This window comes from Dermacentor andersoni, chromosome 1 (assembly GCF_023375885.2).
Source record: "Dermacentor andersoni chromosome 1, qqDerAnde1_hic_scaffold, whole genome shotgun sequence".
NCBI lineage: Eukaryota > Metazoa > Arthropoda > Arachnida > Ixodida > Ixodidae > Dermacentor > Dermacentor andersoni.
The window spans coordinates 397,363,480-397,380,097 of NC_092814.1; the positions used below are offsets into that span (position 1 = coordinate 397,363,480).

Genomic DNA, 16,618 nt, shown 5'->3' on the forward strand with positions numbered 1-16,618 from the left:
CAGATAACACGTGGAACGAGGACCCTCAGCCGACTTGTGCGCTTGTCGCTTCCCCAGGGCGCGAAGTAGTTGCCCCTTTTGCTCTGAATGCTGCCTCGGCCAAGCCTGTCCGTGGAATCGTATCGCCTAGTGAGTGCGCGAACTACTGACCCAGCTCTGAACGGCCGCCGTCGCGAAGCTGTTTCAGCCCGCGTCTCGGTCCACGCTTGCCGACGCTGCAAGTGGAACGGTGCTCGGACAGGACGCGGCGCTGACCTCGACGAAATGCCGCCAGTCGGAGAAAGCAACTCTCCACCTTCTCGTTGAGAACGGCGCCAAAGAACGGGTTTCGTGCGTCTCCTCACCGCGTTGACACGAGGCCGGCGAGGCTTGGCGGTGTGACTATTTCTCCAGCCGTTCGTATTTCAGTCCATCAGTGTTGTTAGCGTCTAAATAAAATACATACAGCGCTTCGCGGGACTAAACACAGTGACGCCGACGTGCGAGTTTGCACCCAGCGCTCTCGCGCCATTCCCTTCAACGCCCATGCCCAGCTTCTGGCTTCGCAATGCTGCAAGTTAGTTGCCATTCATGGCAACCACAGGGCAACGTGTGCTTACCGAGGAGTCACTTTGTCGAGCGCGGTGGCGGTACTACTATTCTTGCTGCGCCAGTATCATCGGATGGACATGTGTTACCGATCCAAACATATTGTCGACAAGAACCTGAAGATTACCGTATGCGTGCTTTAACTTTCTAAAAAAAAAAAAAAAAACATTCCTAATAAATACGACGAACACTCTACAACTAATTGCTGAAACAAAGGTACCGTTGCATACACGGTTCCGTTTTCGTTCGATGACAGCTAACATTCGTGACGTCGACAAAGTGCGCACACGCAACTGAAGGTGCTCGACGATTGAAAAACCAGGGGCCGAATTCACAAAGCTTTTCCTTCGTAAGCGCTGTTTTTCAATGGCTGATCGCCTTCGCTAATAATATGTTGTACATCAATATTGGCTGGCACGAACGCTTTCAGCGTAAGAACATTTTTTTAATTCGGGCCGAGAAGAATAGTCGGCAATATAAGCAAATACACAGCCTCGTACCAATTTATCTTATCGAGGAGCACCCATGTGTTTCACTTTCCAATCCTTTAACAATGACACTCGCGGCTAGCACTCTGAGCAAAGACACTCCTCCCCTGTAGACCGTACACGGAGTTGATTTGTCTCCCTCCAAGGCTAGCTCTTAGGAGAGATAATAGCGAAACTAAACTGAAGAATATTGAAAATAAACACCCTTCTGGTTTTCCAGGATCTTAACCAGCTGCGCCACCCCGCAGCAGCGCCTCGCCGAGGTGGCTTCGGAATACGGTAGGCAGCCGCCAGCGGGCACGCTTCAGCATACAAGACTGCGCTCGAAGGGATGGAGTGCGTTTCCTTCTCCTTGTCAAACAGCGCAGAGAATTCAGGCTAACATCGTGAGCAGCCCAACTCTGTGCCGAGAGAACGGCCGTGGCGCCAGCGAAAGTTAGGGAATGCTGAAGCTGCGGTGATATGCGACTTTCTTGTTCTGATTACTTCCTTGGCAATTGAAGCACAGATTGACTTGTGGACTCCGTCACTCTCAACTTTCCGGCCCGTTGAGGCCAAACTGGCTATTTATCTAAACGTGCTGTTTTACAGCTTTCTCTTCATTCTATGTTTAGTAGACATATCACGTGTTCCACCAACAATAATGTCAAGTTATTAAAAATAGAAATTGTGAGACAGAATCTCATTTTTAATGACGAACGGCACGCATCAATCACACTTCCTCCAATAATCCACAATGCATAAGCTAATTGACAAATTTTCACTAATTAACGTTTAAAGTAAATATTTTATGGGGTATGTTGAAGACACTAGTACCAAAAGATTACGTTATGGAAGAATCCCTGCGCCTCGCATTAGTTTCGTGAAATTACTATTCGAGATTTACAGCATTTGCGTTCTAGTGGTAATGTACGTGGAGAGCGAAACGTGCACTAGGGAAAACTTAAGTGGCACATCAATACACTTGACGGCTCATTTTGATCGAGAAACCGCTGCTAAGCACAAACTTTTAAGCAAAATGTTATGCTTGGAGTAAAGGTTCACCATGTTTCGGCTATTACAACATGCTTCCTAGAGCCAACATTAAACCGTAGAGAAATTAGAAATGTCACAATAAGCGATCGCATAAATTCTGATGTCCACCACCACTTTGTAGCCCATTTACGTCGTTTTCATGCAAGCATATTTTCATCTGGTTGATATACACATGTATATTAACTGCACTTATGTTATACGTTGTATTGTGATGAAGGCCGGACCCTAACCGAAAAGACAATAAATCGCTTCGTACGCGCCTTACATCACTGTGGACACAGGCACGCGCGCGCGTTCACACACACACACACACACACACACACACACACACACACACATATATATATATATATATATATATATATATATATATATATATATATATATATATATATATGAACGAGAAGAAAGGGGGTTAACTTAGGGGCCCAATTTTTATTAGTCATATCATAAGAAGCCAACAAGCACCGACAGCAAGGACGACATAGGGGAAGTTACTTGTGCTTAATAAATGAAACATAGACACGATAAATTAATGGAAATTCAAGTGGATGAAAAACAACTTGCCGCACGTGGGAGCCCAAACCACAACCGTCGCATCTCATCCACTGGAATTTCCAGTAATTTATCGTTTCTTTGTTTCATTTATTAAGCACAAGTAACTTCCCCTATATTGTCCTTGGTGTCGGTGTTTGTTGGCTTTTTATGATATGATTATATATATATATACATATATATATATATATATATATATATATATATATATATATATATATATATATATATATATATATATATATATATATATATATATATAGTAAAGAGAGAGAGAGAGAGAGAAATCACATAGCAGAAGCATTTTCTACATCACTCGGTCCTCACCAACGTAGCAACCAAGAGATGCTTCAACAGCAGCTAATAAATTTTCACACGTGTCAATTTCTCGTACCACTTAGCCAATTCTCTTTCATCAAGAGGTACTCCATCTCGGAAGGCCGGATCGGCCCTTTCCTGAGGGTTCCCGGTAAACATTTTCAGCCTAAGCCAGCGAGGGCAGGTGTCGACCACACAGTTTGCGCAGGGCGTTGAATCAGAGGCTGTGACGTCGTAGTGTGCGCCTCCGCGCGGTTATCGTGGCCACAAAACACAGGGATTCGGCTGCACCTTTCAAAGGAGCCTTCGCGGAATTCTGATCGTCCGTAAATACTTTCCAAGGGTATATCAAGGCAGCTTTAGGAATATATCTCTCCACACTCTGACAACCCACAGACTACAGCAGTTCAGCGACAGATGTGCTCTAAAGCCAGGCGATTGAAAGGCCAGCTTGAGGTTTACTACTACAGCGGTGTTGCACGCCATGGTTGGTACCCACAACGGAATAAAAGTTTCGAAATACAGCTATGGTCTCGCGGCACCTTCGTTAAACTAACTTATAGCGGAATGTATTACACCCAGTGTTTCATATTGGACTTTAAACCGTCCGCAGCGTTGTGTGATTGGTTGCGAGACATAGTCAGGCGTCATAAAGATGAACTTTGCTTCGTATGTCTTCGTAGAAGAATGTATGGTTGCTTATTGTACAGTGTTGTCTATGAATGTTATAATTTCTAAGAACAAGAGATTTGTATTATGCCTATACAAATGAATAATTAGATTACTGCAATGACGTCAATAATCCATGACACCACTAAAAGCATCCATATCAACCAACCCTAAAAGTTGCGCTATTGGGATACTTGGCTAATCAAAATTGGACCAAGCGAGGCAATTACCAGAGAGGCAAAAGCAGTATCACTTCCAACTAGTAGCTGTGTGATAGTTGAGGAAACATGGTGGCAGTGACACTGTAACATTACATTGCGATTCCGGCCAGTCCGTATCTACCTGTGTGAAAAAATGGCGCCACAACAGGGGCGCTATAACGTAAAACTATTCCAAACTTTTCTATTCCAATTCTCCTATCAGCCCTTCACGATTGGTGAAAAACTTTTTCAACCACCCCCACTTCACCTGTCTGTCACGCGACGTCACGAAAACCGCGATAGCTCCCCATTTGATATGATGTGTACACACTGATTATGCATGATATGACAGAAAAAAGAAAAACAGTTATTTCTGATTCGACCCCTTCTCGCCATTAGCCCTCTGCTATTGGTAAAATATTTTCGGGCTGCACCCATTTCACCTGCCTGTCACGCAACGTCACAAAACCGCACAAACTCACCACGTCAAAGTGACGTGTACGCGATAAAGATGCATTAATATGCCGAACAAAACTGAATTTTCTTCGGAATAGCCGCAGGCTGCCCCGTTCCGAAAGCTGAGACGCTGGCTACTCGCACCTGCCGGAGAGCATGGGTGTATTTGCGTATAATAAAATTTCTTGCGTGGCCGTGTAACGTTTTCGAGCACTTTCGGCACGTTTACCACCTCATTCTGCCAACTCTTCTTTGCTAAGGGTCAGTTTTAGCGTCATTCTTAAGCTTCCGTTGCATGCCGCCGCGATTTTCGACCAGCTACCACAAGCTAAGTAAGGGAAAGCCGACCAATCGCAGACGCCGGCACCACCCTCTTCATCCGGTTATCTATTTTCAGTGCACTGGCTCTGCCCCAGCGGATCCCTCTCCACTTTAGCGTTCCCCTCGCCTCTTGTCAGCCAATTAGATGCGACAAGCGGCTCAGTGTAGGCAATGTTATTCGTTTTTCAAGCAAACAAAAGTGCCCTCCTATGAACGAGAAGAGTGTTTGATTGGTCTGTACAGATAACCCTGTGGGTGACCGCCCGGTGCTTGCGTCGGTGGTTACGCAAATTTGACGTCAGGAGATTGGAATAGAAACATATTGGAATAGTTTTACGTTATAGGGCCCCTGCTTAAGGCTGCGTTGACACTTGGCGAGCAGAAAGCGGGCGGAAAGGCGAAGGCGTGCGGCAAATCGTTTCCGGACATGTCCAAGATGTTCACATCTGTTTCGACAGTGCAGCGGAGACCACTGCCGCTTTTGCCCACGTTCGTCTAGTCTACGTAGATTTCTCCGCGCGGTGGCGCTATTTATATCACCATTTCAAGCGGTATAATCATTAATTTACCCATCAGTAATCAAAAGCAATCATTTCGCGCAACTGCGCATGTCGTGGTTAGCACCGTTATCACACGACGCACTTGTGATCGCGATCAAGCCCGATCCGGTTCAAATTTCTCGGTCGTGAATGGCTCCTTTGCCAAATATGCGTGAGAGAGTGAGTCGCAGTCGAGAGTTTCGATCCGGATCGGTCCCCATCGCGATCAGAAGTGTACGTGTGACACCGGTATAACTTTTGTCCACCCTAAATGAGAAATAACACATAGTTCTGATACTTTTAGCTAGTTCATTTCCTAGAAATGGGCAATGAACACGGCAAAATGGTAAATATTACGACCGGATATTTACATGCTACTGCAGCTTCCGCTGAAGCGGAACGGCTTTCCGCTTCACCGTGGGGAAAAAAATTTGTGCGAGACCGATCGGACTCGCCGCCTTGGCGGGCGGATTTTCTCAAGTTTTTTCCACTTCCGCCTGCTCCGAGACCAAGTGTGAACGTAGCCTAAATGTCAGCCGTCCTAGCAAAGCGCGCGCACATACACACTTCACCCAAACCGAGCACTCACGCGCTCGACTTCGCACGTCAGAGAGGGGCCATACACGGTCCGCCGCACAAGCAACCTCGCTGGAGAAAGACTCCGCGAAGAAGCAAAAGCGCAGACGGGAATCGTCCCGTAACATAAAAAAAAGTGGACAGGCCGCCCCTGTCACAGGTCTAGTTTCGCCACGTAGCTTGACGCTGGCCGCGCCACAACAAATATCTGGCCTGCATGGTCCCCTTCTACTCGCCATGGGCCCAGTGCTTCATTGCCGAGCAGCTTCAGTGTAGACGTGTGCGAATATTCGAAAGACTTGAACATCGAAAGGAAAAACGGTATCCCCCTTCGATTCGACTGAGCAGTGCAGGGCCAGACGCTCAGAGTGTTATCGAATAATTTCGAATGCCGCACCGCCGACACGTCATCTCCCATCAAAGCGTTCTGAGCCACGTCTCATATGGTGGAGAAAGCGGTTGGTGCGTACGATGCTTGGCATTTCTTTCCATAGCGTGACAGCTCGAGCGCAGGTGTCGCTGAGGGACACTGCATACCAGGGCAGCATCGTGGAGACACACATTCACCGTACTGCTGGACAGTTGTCGTGCCGCCATTTCCTTGGTCTGCAGTACTTCATTTGGCCGCTTTTTAAAATTCGGTCCGTTTGCACCTTAAATAATTATCAGGTGTTGGTCGTTAGCGCTAAGCGGTTGATAATTGGATGGTGAGCTTGTGAGACGCCAGTGGATAATATTGCGTAGCTACTTTCGGGCGACAGGGTGCGAGAAGAAATGATGAGAACGCAGTCGTTTAAAAGAGCAAAACAAGCAGTTCGTAAATGGGGTATCGGGTAAGCAAGGATGCGTTTTGCGTGAGAACGTGCTGAGAAGTTGCACCTTCATCACTCAAGACGATCGATGGGTAGGCGGCGGGGCTTATCCATACATAACGAAGCACTTTGTATGCTGTAACCCAGCACGTGATCAGCCATAGGGTGAGCGACGAGCCGGTGCCTCGAGAGATGGTAACAACAGCCCGAGCAGAACAAGTCTTAAGAGGAAGCTTTAGCTCGCGTGCTCCTATCTAACTACATGCAAAAGGAAAATTCGTTTTTCTCGGCAACCACTGCCGCAAGCTTCACGAGGTTTGTTGCATTCAAGAGAAAACTTAAAATGTATTGACCGTTGGATTCGAATTTTTGATTTAGGTTGTAAATTTCTCACTAAATGTTGGCATTTTTCAGAAAACGCAACTACCAAATTTACAGCTCCGTAACTCAACAATCAAAAACGGTATCACAGTTCTGTCAATTGAATCTCACAGTACATCCAAAGCGGACAAAACTGATATGTTAAACATGATTCTCAAAAATTTAGTAATGTGTAAATACAGCTTTGCCGTGTACACAGTGTAACAAATCACGTAACATATAAACTGACACATCGAATTTGTCCGCTTTGAATGATCTAATGGATTCCGTTTAAACAACCGCGATATCTGTTCTTGACGGACAGCTAGTAGCTTGTAAACATCGTGGTTCTATTTTTTTTTTTTTTTGCGAGCTTTCGAATTGATCAAAAGTCAACAAAATTCATGCCATACATCGAAATTCCGCTTCAAACAGTCACTAGTACTTTACTTTCTGTCTCAAATACAACGAATTTCATTAAAATCAGTCGAATGGTTATCTTATAAAAGCGTTTTGCGTTTTACATGTATTTGAATAGGCCGCGTCGGAGTTGTACCCGAGCTAAAGCTTCCTCTTAACGTAAAAGAATTTTTAATAAGCCCTAATAAAAAAATTCCAATTGTATTCTTCAACAGTGCATTTTCCGTTGATCATATTGCCTGCACTGGCTTCGTGGACCCCATAAAGTCAATAAACACTTTTTGAGGCGTGACATAATAAACATCTTTTTTTTTTTTAATTCATAGAACCACCGTTTAAGATTTCTGGCAGCGATCATTCAAGGAAAAACTTGTGCAACCGCCGATGACCACGAAGTGTTGTCCATGCAGTCAGGCCACTCACTTGCTTATTTATAACTTTCCTCATCGTTCCCTCAGGGCCAAAAGCATTAAAGACGGGAGTGATTACTAAATGACAATAAAAATATAATAGTGCCATGAGTGACAGAGTAAAATTAGCTGCTACTTACACAACGTCAGCTATAGTGTTTTGATGATAATATTCATCATTATTATATATACAATATAACAAAAACATTTATTATGGGGCTTTACGTACCAAAACCACGATCTCATTGTGAGGCACGCCGTAGTGGGGGACTTCGGAAATTTGGACCACCTAGGGTTCTTTAACGCGCACCTAAATCTATGTACACGGAAGTTATAGCATTTCGCCCCCATCGAAATACGGCCTCTATGGGCGGGATTCGATCCCGTGGCCTAGTGCTTAACAGTCCAACACTATAGCTACTAAGTAACTACGGCGAGCACAATACAACAAAACCAACTACAAACTAACTACAAATGCTACCGTCCTAAAATAGAAGTTTTCTATACAATACAACTATTACTTCGTAGAAAGTGTGGTTTCCACTAATAGCAACTATTACTCCCGAAAGGTGGTTCAATTCTAGTGATGTGCAAAGAGAAGGATTGGTATGAGAAGTTGATTCGATTACTGCCTTATGAGGATGGTCAGCGCGATGGGCCATATGCTAAGTTCGCAGATTAATCCCTCACGTACTGCAGGGTGATAGTACAACTTATGGAAGAAAGCTAGACGGGATATTTTCCGGTGAGATGCTAAATATCGTAAAACGAAATCAGTTTACGTAGATTATTGTTAGGCTTGTGGTTTCATTCTAGGTACAAAAGATGAAGCGAACGGCAATAATCTGAACGGGATAAAAAATAATATTCCTGACAGGAGTCGCACATTGCTGATGCGTATTCTGGCATGGGCATACTAGTATTGTGATTGATTGGCAATTTACCCCACGGAAGCAGTCGCCCAAGGAGGACGCCATAATGGTGACCGGGCCGATGACTTTGCCGAGACGCCATAATGGTGACCGGGCCGAGCCCTCCGCAACTAGGATAATTTATGGCCAACATTCGAGTTCTGCTAAGAGGTTCAGCTAGGCAGGGTACAGGTGGACATTCCTTCACATCAGCTGTTATCCAGCCAAATTGCCGTTTCCGCGCCGGAGACGGGGTCAGTATGCTTCCCCCTTTCGCTGTTCGTTCACAGTGATGTGCATGTGTTTTGGACAAAGCTCTCCTCGGAGGCAAATGGCTACCAGCCTCAAATTGGCGGGACCTGATATCATACGTCTGCAGACGCCGGATTGGGCGAAGGCGATTGGACAACGATGACGGATGGTTTGAAAGAGGATACGAACGTTTGGTGAGAGACATCAGCTGCTGGAACTTGAACCTCTATATTGATTATTTCTGCGTCATTCTTGTACATAATGTAATATAAAGGTGTGTATTTAAAACACCCTAGATGTTTGGCGCAGCCCGATGTTCCCTCAAGATTCCCCGGTGAATAAATATACCACATCCGCGGACCCCCGGTAACAACGGTATTGCATTAAGGCGACAACTATAAATCGGAAGGAGGGGAATAAAAAGTATGGCGCCACTAAGGAAGTGTCCTATAAGCCCCGGTAATCACAAATTCAGAGCGGAAAGCCCAAGCCAAAGTACCTTTAGCATGAACAATGATGTATATATAATGAATTTCGCATTCTAAGGTTGTATTCGAATATGTTGTACCTTGTCAATTCACTCCTATAACACCTTTTGGTTTAATTATTGTTCCATTGTAGGCATGAAAAGCCTGAAGGCCTAATTAGTTTAGCATTCCAACAGAGTACCTCGAATACAGCAACCGATATAGTTAAGGGAGATAACTACTAACACCGCTAACTTATTGCTTAGAATAGACAAGGTCAGGCTGAAGGTATTCAAAATCTGTCTCTCCTTGAAAAACTCGGCAGTGATGCTTTTTAACCCAAAAGCGGCATGTAATGACGCTGGCCTCCTCACGCCTAGCCACAATAAATTGAACCTTAAAGGTTTCCCGCTCTATTAACTTCATCGTACTAGAGGTAAGTGCGAGTTTTCAGCACTTATCAAGTTATCGGATGTGACGACGCTTTTGTTGGCCGGGGGAGGGGGGGGGCAAATAATGAAGTGTACTTAGATAACAGATAACATTTTTGTGCAATTTGTGTAAGCAGTTATAGAGCAGTGTTGATATGGCGGGACGGCGAAGTTCAACTAGACAGGAATTGTACAAATACTGTTAGCTGCAGGAAACGTTTTGAATATTAGAAAAATGACAGAAATCAAGCAGCTATGGTATGCAGAACCAAATAAATAATTTGTGATATGGCTAGTGAATCTAAACAAACTTTCGGTAATTCAGAACTTGTTGTTTGTCATAGTTTATCTGCTTAAAAAGTCCATATCTCCCTCCCTAGTTTTAGCAATTTTGTGAAATCATAAATGCCGTGCTGCCCGCGAATCTGCCCTTACAGAAGACACTGAATTCATCGCAGATTCTTGTTGAGGTGAAAGGTGTGTCGCTTTCTTCGATATACCACAAAAGTGGGCTAATGATGTAACATAGACTGCGACCATTTTGTGCAACCGTTGGCTCAAATATAAAGCGCGCCGTTTGACCAGGTTTATCCTTTTACGTGAAGTACGCGTGTTGATCTTCAGTGAACCATATCTTATATCACGTTCGACACGTTTTCTTGCTCGCTCTCTTCAGTAATGTTGACGAAGCGCCGTCCCGGTAAACGAAAGAAATACTGGTTGAGCGCATGTTTGCTGTTTCTGGAAGAATCAAACCTTTCTTCTTTGTAAATTAAAATATCCACCATATTGCGTCGGAGCCTTAATGTGGCAGAAGACTATTACTCCAGCGCTGATGGAAGAATAGAAAAGTTAATAGAATTTCCTGTATCACTATAGCAGTTTAAAACACGAATGTATTGTATTAGTGAAATTTTCGATGGCTTCAAGCATAATTCTTGAGATGCACACTCAGTAGTTCAAAACTATAGGGTAAAAAGGCGCGCCGAGCGATGCTATTGCGCCTGCAAAGCGTTCCGTATGGTGTGCTGCTACTGCGTTATTACATTCACTTAAACACAATGTGGGTGGCAATATTTCTGCAAGATGTAGAGGAAACTGTGAAAAAATAAAAACAACAACTCAGCGCAGGATTGGCCACTTAATTTCAGTGAATAATACAGACAGGACAATCTGACACCAGATAATTCATTGGGCAAGCACGATCAGCCGATGGCATCAGCCGATGCAATGACTCAGGAAGGTGCTATGTTTGAGCGAACGCGATAATATAGGTTATTTTGCCAGTCCATGGACCTGTGTCCGAGTCGCAAATGGACACAAGTAACAGCGTTTCAACAAGGAAAAAATAATGGAGCAGTTACAACGTGTGATTGACCGTTATAACCTAAACCTCTTCCGAACTGTTTTATGCCACATCCGTCATTAGCGCTCCGCGATTGGTCAGAATGGTTCAGGTGCAGCCCACATGGGAGGGCGCCACACTTACTTAGGCAGGGCGCGAAACATTTTGACCTATCAAGGAGAGCTAATGGCGAATTTGGAATAAAACAGACAGCAATTGTGTTACGTTATACCGGCCGAAATCAATATACAGCGAAGCTTTGTGTGAGCCCATAAATAGTCGAAACACGAGTTCGCTTTTATAGAATGTCCGCACAAAGTGACACGGAAAGCTTTATTGAGGCATCGTAGGGAGGCTAATGCAATGCGCCGCCGCGGACGTGCGAAGGCGAGCTTTCTGGTTCTTTTTCCCCCACACGGCCACCACCGCAGCGGATGCGAGCGACATCCGGTGCTGGTACGAGGAACCTGGCGGCGATGTCGCGGGCGTCCTCCGTTGTGGTTGGTTGATTTATTTGGCTAGGGAACCGCGCAGCACCATCCACGGTCACGAAAACTCGGCGAGGTTCGCAAACAAAAGCTTCGCTTTAAAAAAACAGAAAACGTGGCAGATCTAACACACCTTGTTTTGATTCACATACATGAACGCTTTGTTCAAACGTACAAAGATCGCTTAAGCCTGTGGTAGTTTGTGTATTATTACAATGCCAGCGCATGGTAATACCGATGGCCCTCGCCCAAACAACGCTACAATCTGTCCAAAAGCAGCGCCTGCGCAACTGCGTGGGTCCGTTCTACGTAATGAAGCTTTGATGAGCGGCTACGACGAAACACACGGGCGCGGCGGATTTCGGCGACCATTGCATCCAGCAACGATCACCTGCCACGGTGGCATATCTTGCAGAGCAATAATAAGCTTTGTTCAGAGGCGATATTCTCGAGCAGTCAGGTTAGTTATTAATACCACATTCGAGACAGTTCCCGTGACTCGGAACCAGAAACGTCGTAGACGTCTGAAAGCGTGCCTGCCACTGTGCGAAGATAGCGACCTTGGCACTGTACAAAAAACGCTGTCACGCGCCGATGCGTGTGGTGCAGAGTCATGCGAAACATCGCGGCAGTGATTATATACCCAATAGTGAAAGTTTCTCCTGGTCGAAGAAACGGCGACGACTATCGTGAAGGCAATGAAAGGACGACACGTCAACTATGAGGTAGGTGTGCAAGGAAAGCTTAGCTTTAAAACCGCCATGTCTGGCAGCCCGCCATACGTATAGTGGCCGTTCCAGGGAAATGAATTTAACCCATGCAGGCAATTCCGGCATATGGCAGCTATTCCAGTAGCTGCTGCATCGAGTTCTTCCACGACTGACAGGTCAACGAGTAACGGCGACATGCTCAGACTAGGGCGAAGCGGTCAAGTCAGTGCGCGAACCTGTGTAATCGACCACATTTTGGTTCACACGTGAATGGATGCGGAAGCTAGGTGTGTGCAATGTGTTCTTCTCACAGGGTCGAGAAATGCAGCGATGACGTGGCCTTCTGTGGTGCTACCAGGCGTGCTTGCAAATTTCGCGTGCTTTAAATGCGGCCAGTCGGGTGTCTCCGGTGGCCGTGTTAGTCCACTTTGGCCGCATGCAACGGCCCGCTGTCGCGGGTGGGAGCCAAGTTTCTTTCACCGCTTTCGAGAGGACCTCAATGGGGCAGACTTGTGTCCAAAAGAGCCGAGAGCATAACACACTTGCGCATACTTAAGAAGGAACAGGCGAGATGTTGCAAAAGCTGAGAGAGGCAGCGGCGGCTAAAGGATAAAATCCGTTAGCCACCGGTTCAGATTAGGCGAGTCGTTAGGAGTTGGAGCGCCTCTGCAGAAGATGTATGGCTGCCATGGCATACAGGTTTGGTGAATACCAACAGTACATTTTAGCTGCAACGCCTATTGTGCTTATAGATTGCGTCTTGTTTATTTCGCCAAAGCTAAAGCATGTCTAGTGTTCTACAGGACTTGCCATTGAATTGAATAACCCTCACTGATGATAGAGCGCTGAGCTCCAGAGAAATGCCACCGTGTTTAAAGCGAATATAAGAAGGATCCAAAACTGGTCGGATAATGGTGAGGGTAATTTTCTGGTTTGTAGTAGTGTGATTATGACCGTGTAACTGTTGCAAATGTCAATCCAAGCTCGTGTCTCACCACACTGCCTAAACTTCATGATGGCACTATTTTATACTATTTATCCTCTTAGAAGGCAGAGGCAGCACCAAGGGTGTTCACGTGAGAGACGAGTGGCTCTTGCGAGGCGCGACAGTGAAAGTAAAAAGGATATTCTGCGCATTGGTCTGTGTGTCAGGAGAGGCAGTGCCATACAAATTGAATAAAATCACGCACCAAAACTACCTTCATCAACGAACAGTAAAGAAACCTAGGCATAAGAATTGATTTTATGGGACAAGCGCTTTGCCGGTGGCACTGCGACAGCCTTGTGTACTGAACACGCGAACAGAACTACTTATTCATTTTTTTATTGACTCATTTTGTGTTTTCTTGGCAACTACGTATTGTGGAAGGCGCCAAGGAGAAAAACCGCTACTTGACGGCTAGAGGAAATCCTTGGTGCGGCCTTTTCTTTTTTCCTTTGTGCGTCACAGTAAAACAGCCACAATGTCACCAATAAATAAAAAAAAACACGTAAGCTCTCTTTTGGAACACTCTATACAGTGAGGTAACATAAAACAAAAAAATAATAACAGCCACAAACATACGGTGTAAGCTCATGAAGAAACATTATAGGCGAGATGTGTTCGTATATCGGAAATGTCCGCGATAACGTGCATGTTACTCGTGCCACTTGTTTTATTTCGTAAATAACATGCTTGTTGTATGAAACTGACTTTTTGAATATATATCTCGGATTTGAGGCAATGAATCAGAATTCTAGACAAGTAATTTCAGAGAATTTGTATGCGGCAGTTCAAAAGAGTGAGATTATCCATTGCCCAGTATTTCTAGTTTGATGCGTTGGATCTCGTAGTTGTAATTCTTAAATATCAGAGAAGGGTCTCCCTTCCCGATCAAAATAATCCTTGAAGCTAACTTTGACCTACAAGCAGCATATGATTAGGCTCTCCTTTTAATCAATTTATTCATAGTACTGAAAAAAAGCTACCTTTCCCAATGCCGAGCGAAAAGGACAAAGTAATTTATTACTTTAATACTTCCCACATATTTAAGGCGTGGTCAGTAGAACTTTTAGGAACTTAATCCATCAAGCGAAATACAACAAATCGTTTGTGTTAATTGAGTGCAAAATCTTTCCAGCTGATCTACTGCTCAAACAACTACTTTGGACGCGCCAACGTCAAAGCCCACTTGCGTGAACACAGATAGAGTTAGCACATTGCAGGGCATCTTGCAAAGCTTTATGAGTTTTACTGAGCTTTATGAGCTTTGTGAGCTTTATTAAGCGACTGAACTATTATTGCTTGTGAGTTAGCCGATGTGCCCTCTCTACATGCACCGTCATTGCGCAACACAGTCACCCTGATTAATTTCAGCATTACATCGACTCCCTTCCCTCGATTCTATTCCTTTTTTATGCTTACGCCTGGCAAACCTACAATAAAGGCGGATCGCTGTTCTCACCACTGCCGAAGCGTAGAACAGAACGGCATTTAAATATAATCTTAACATTATCACGTCCTAGAAGTTGCATTGCGTGGTGATTGCGGAGAAATAATATCATCAGGAGTAAACACGAAGAAAATAATGGTTAAAGCACGTAAATTTATGTAAAGTACACATGAATGACCGAGGTACACTACTGCATCATTAACACAAAGTGAGACTATCCTGTGAAGCAGGCAGCTAGGCGTCTCCTGTAAGAGTCCTGTCTTACTCAGAGACGCCTGGCTTGCCATCGGTCAGCATTGTACAACGAATCTGCTAAAGTACAATGGATATACAGCGCGCATCAGGAGCTTAGCACTGGTGAACGTGCACTTTAGTAGGTTCTGTTTAAGTGCTTGAATTAAAGGCACTGGGACCAGCACAACTACGCGAGTGGCTTCAATTTATACTTGCTTTTGTTTTCCTCTTTTTTTCTGCTCACAGTTATTTTCATCACCAGTTGGTGGCGCATCTGAGCCTTCCTCAATGAAAGGGAAGGGCTTAGAACAGTGTATTACTTTCCTGGCCCTTTATTGTTAAATTTAACCTGAGATAAGGAATTTGCTCACTTGCTATGCAACCGTCGTCACTAATGTTTAGCCCATGCCACTCGCCCGTTTCCTATATCATGAAATATTTCAGTGATACGGTGACCTTCTCGTATCGACGATAATTTCTTCTCAGGGCAAATTGGAAAAGCTGCACGCAAAACTGACATCCACGGACAGGGCTGCTGGAGAATCCCTCAAGTCAGGCCGCACACCTACTACACGTCGGATTGGTACTCATTGTGATGTTTCCCCATGAGCCATTTAGAGCATAACACGTATCCAGAGCCAAGATATTTCTCCGTGCGCCACCAGATTATGTCAACAGCCGATCAGTATCGTAAGATGCAGGGCCGCGCGGACCACACACACACACACACACACACACACAAAAAGCGTCCAGCATAGGCACATCTCGAGAAAGTGTCCGCTGTGGACATCTGCTAGAGACACCGGGAGTGTGTGTGGACACACACGCGTGCCAGCACGGCCACTCACCGTAGGGCGCACAGGCGGCGAGCAGAACGCAGAGCAGCAGCGAGAGCATCGCAGGTCGACTGGCACCGGGCGTCTCAGCGTAAGTGTACCGGGCGCCGCGCCGTTGGCCGCCTTTTCATACCGGTTCACTTTCCGACTTAGCCTCAAAACCAGGACAGCGCCGCCTCGAGGGGCCGGTCACGTTCGCCCCCACACGCTCGTTTTTTTCCCGCTCCCCAGGAATGCCAAACCACCGGCGGAGTCGCGGCCGCCGAAAGCAGCAGCCAGCGCTCGTCGCGGCCTGCGATCAGGCAGCACGATAGCGCGTCGGCGGACGCCTACGGCCTTTAGGCAGCGGAACACGCATCCCCCGTCTTTCTGCGAATGCCACCTTGGGGACAGCGAAGGATGCGCTAGCCCGGAACAGGCGCGTGGGTTGGCGAGCGCTGGTGTTCGCGTGCTTCAAAGCGCAAACGCCGCGGCGATGACGCATCACGAAATGAGACGAGCTGCACGTGCCGAACATGGCCCCGGAAACATTCATGGGCTCCGCGCTTCACTTTGACACTTCCTGAATATAGCACGAATCGCGTGCTGAGGGTGTGACAACCGATTTAGTTTTCGACTCGCTTTTAACCGACCACTGCACAATGCCGGTGATAATGACAGTGCTCGAACAAATGTCGAAGGGCAGCAAAACAAAAACTACGGGAAATGTGCGCAATGGTTACGAAATAAGGCACCCGAACCGGTGATGATGATCGTGCCATCTAT

General features: G+C 45.7%; 1 protein-coding gene across 1 annotated transcript in view; it reads right to left on the reverse strand.

The window, feature by feature from the left end:
• LOC126518731 (protein obstructor-E-like) overlaps positions 1-15,974 on the reverse strand; it is a 61,021-nt gene extending 45,047 nt beyond the window's left edge. The window contains exon 1 of the mRNA XM_050168500.3: positions 15,866-15,974. Coding sequence (XP_050024457.1) covers positions 15,866-15,914 — 49 coding nt within the window. The 5' untranslated portion in view covers positions 15,915-15,974. The remainder of the gene's footprint in view (positions 1-15,865) is intronic.
• Positions 15,975-16,618: the final 644 nt, after the last annotated feature.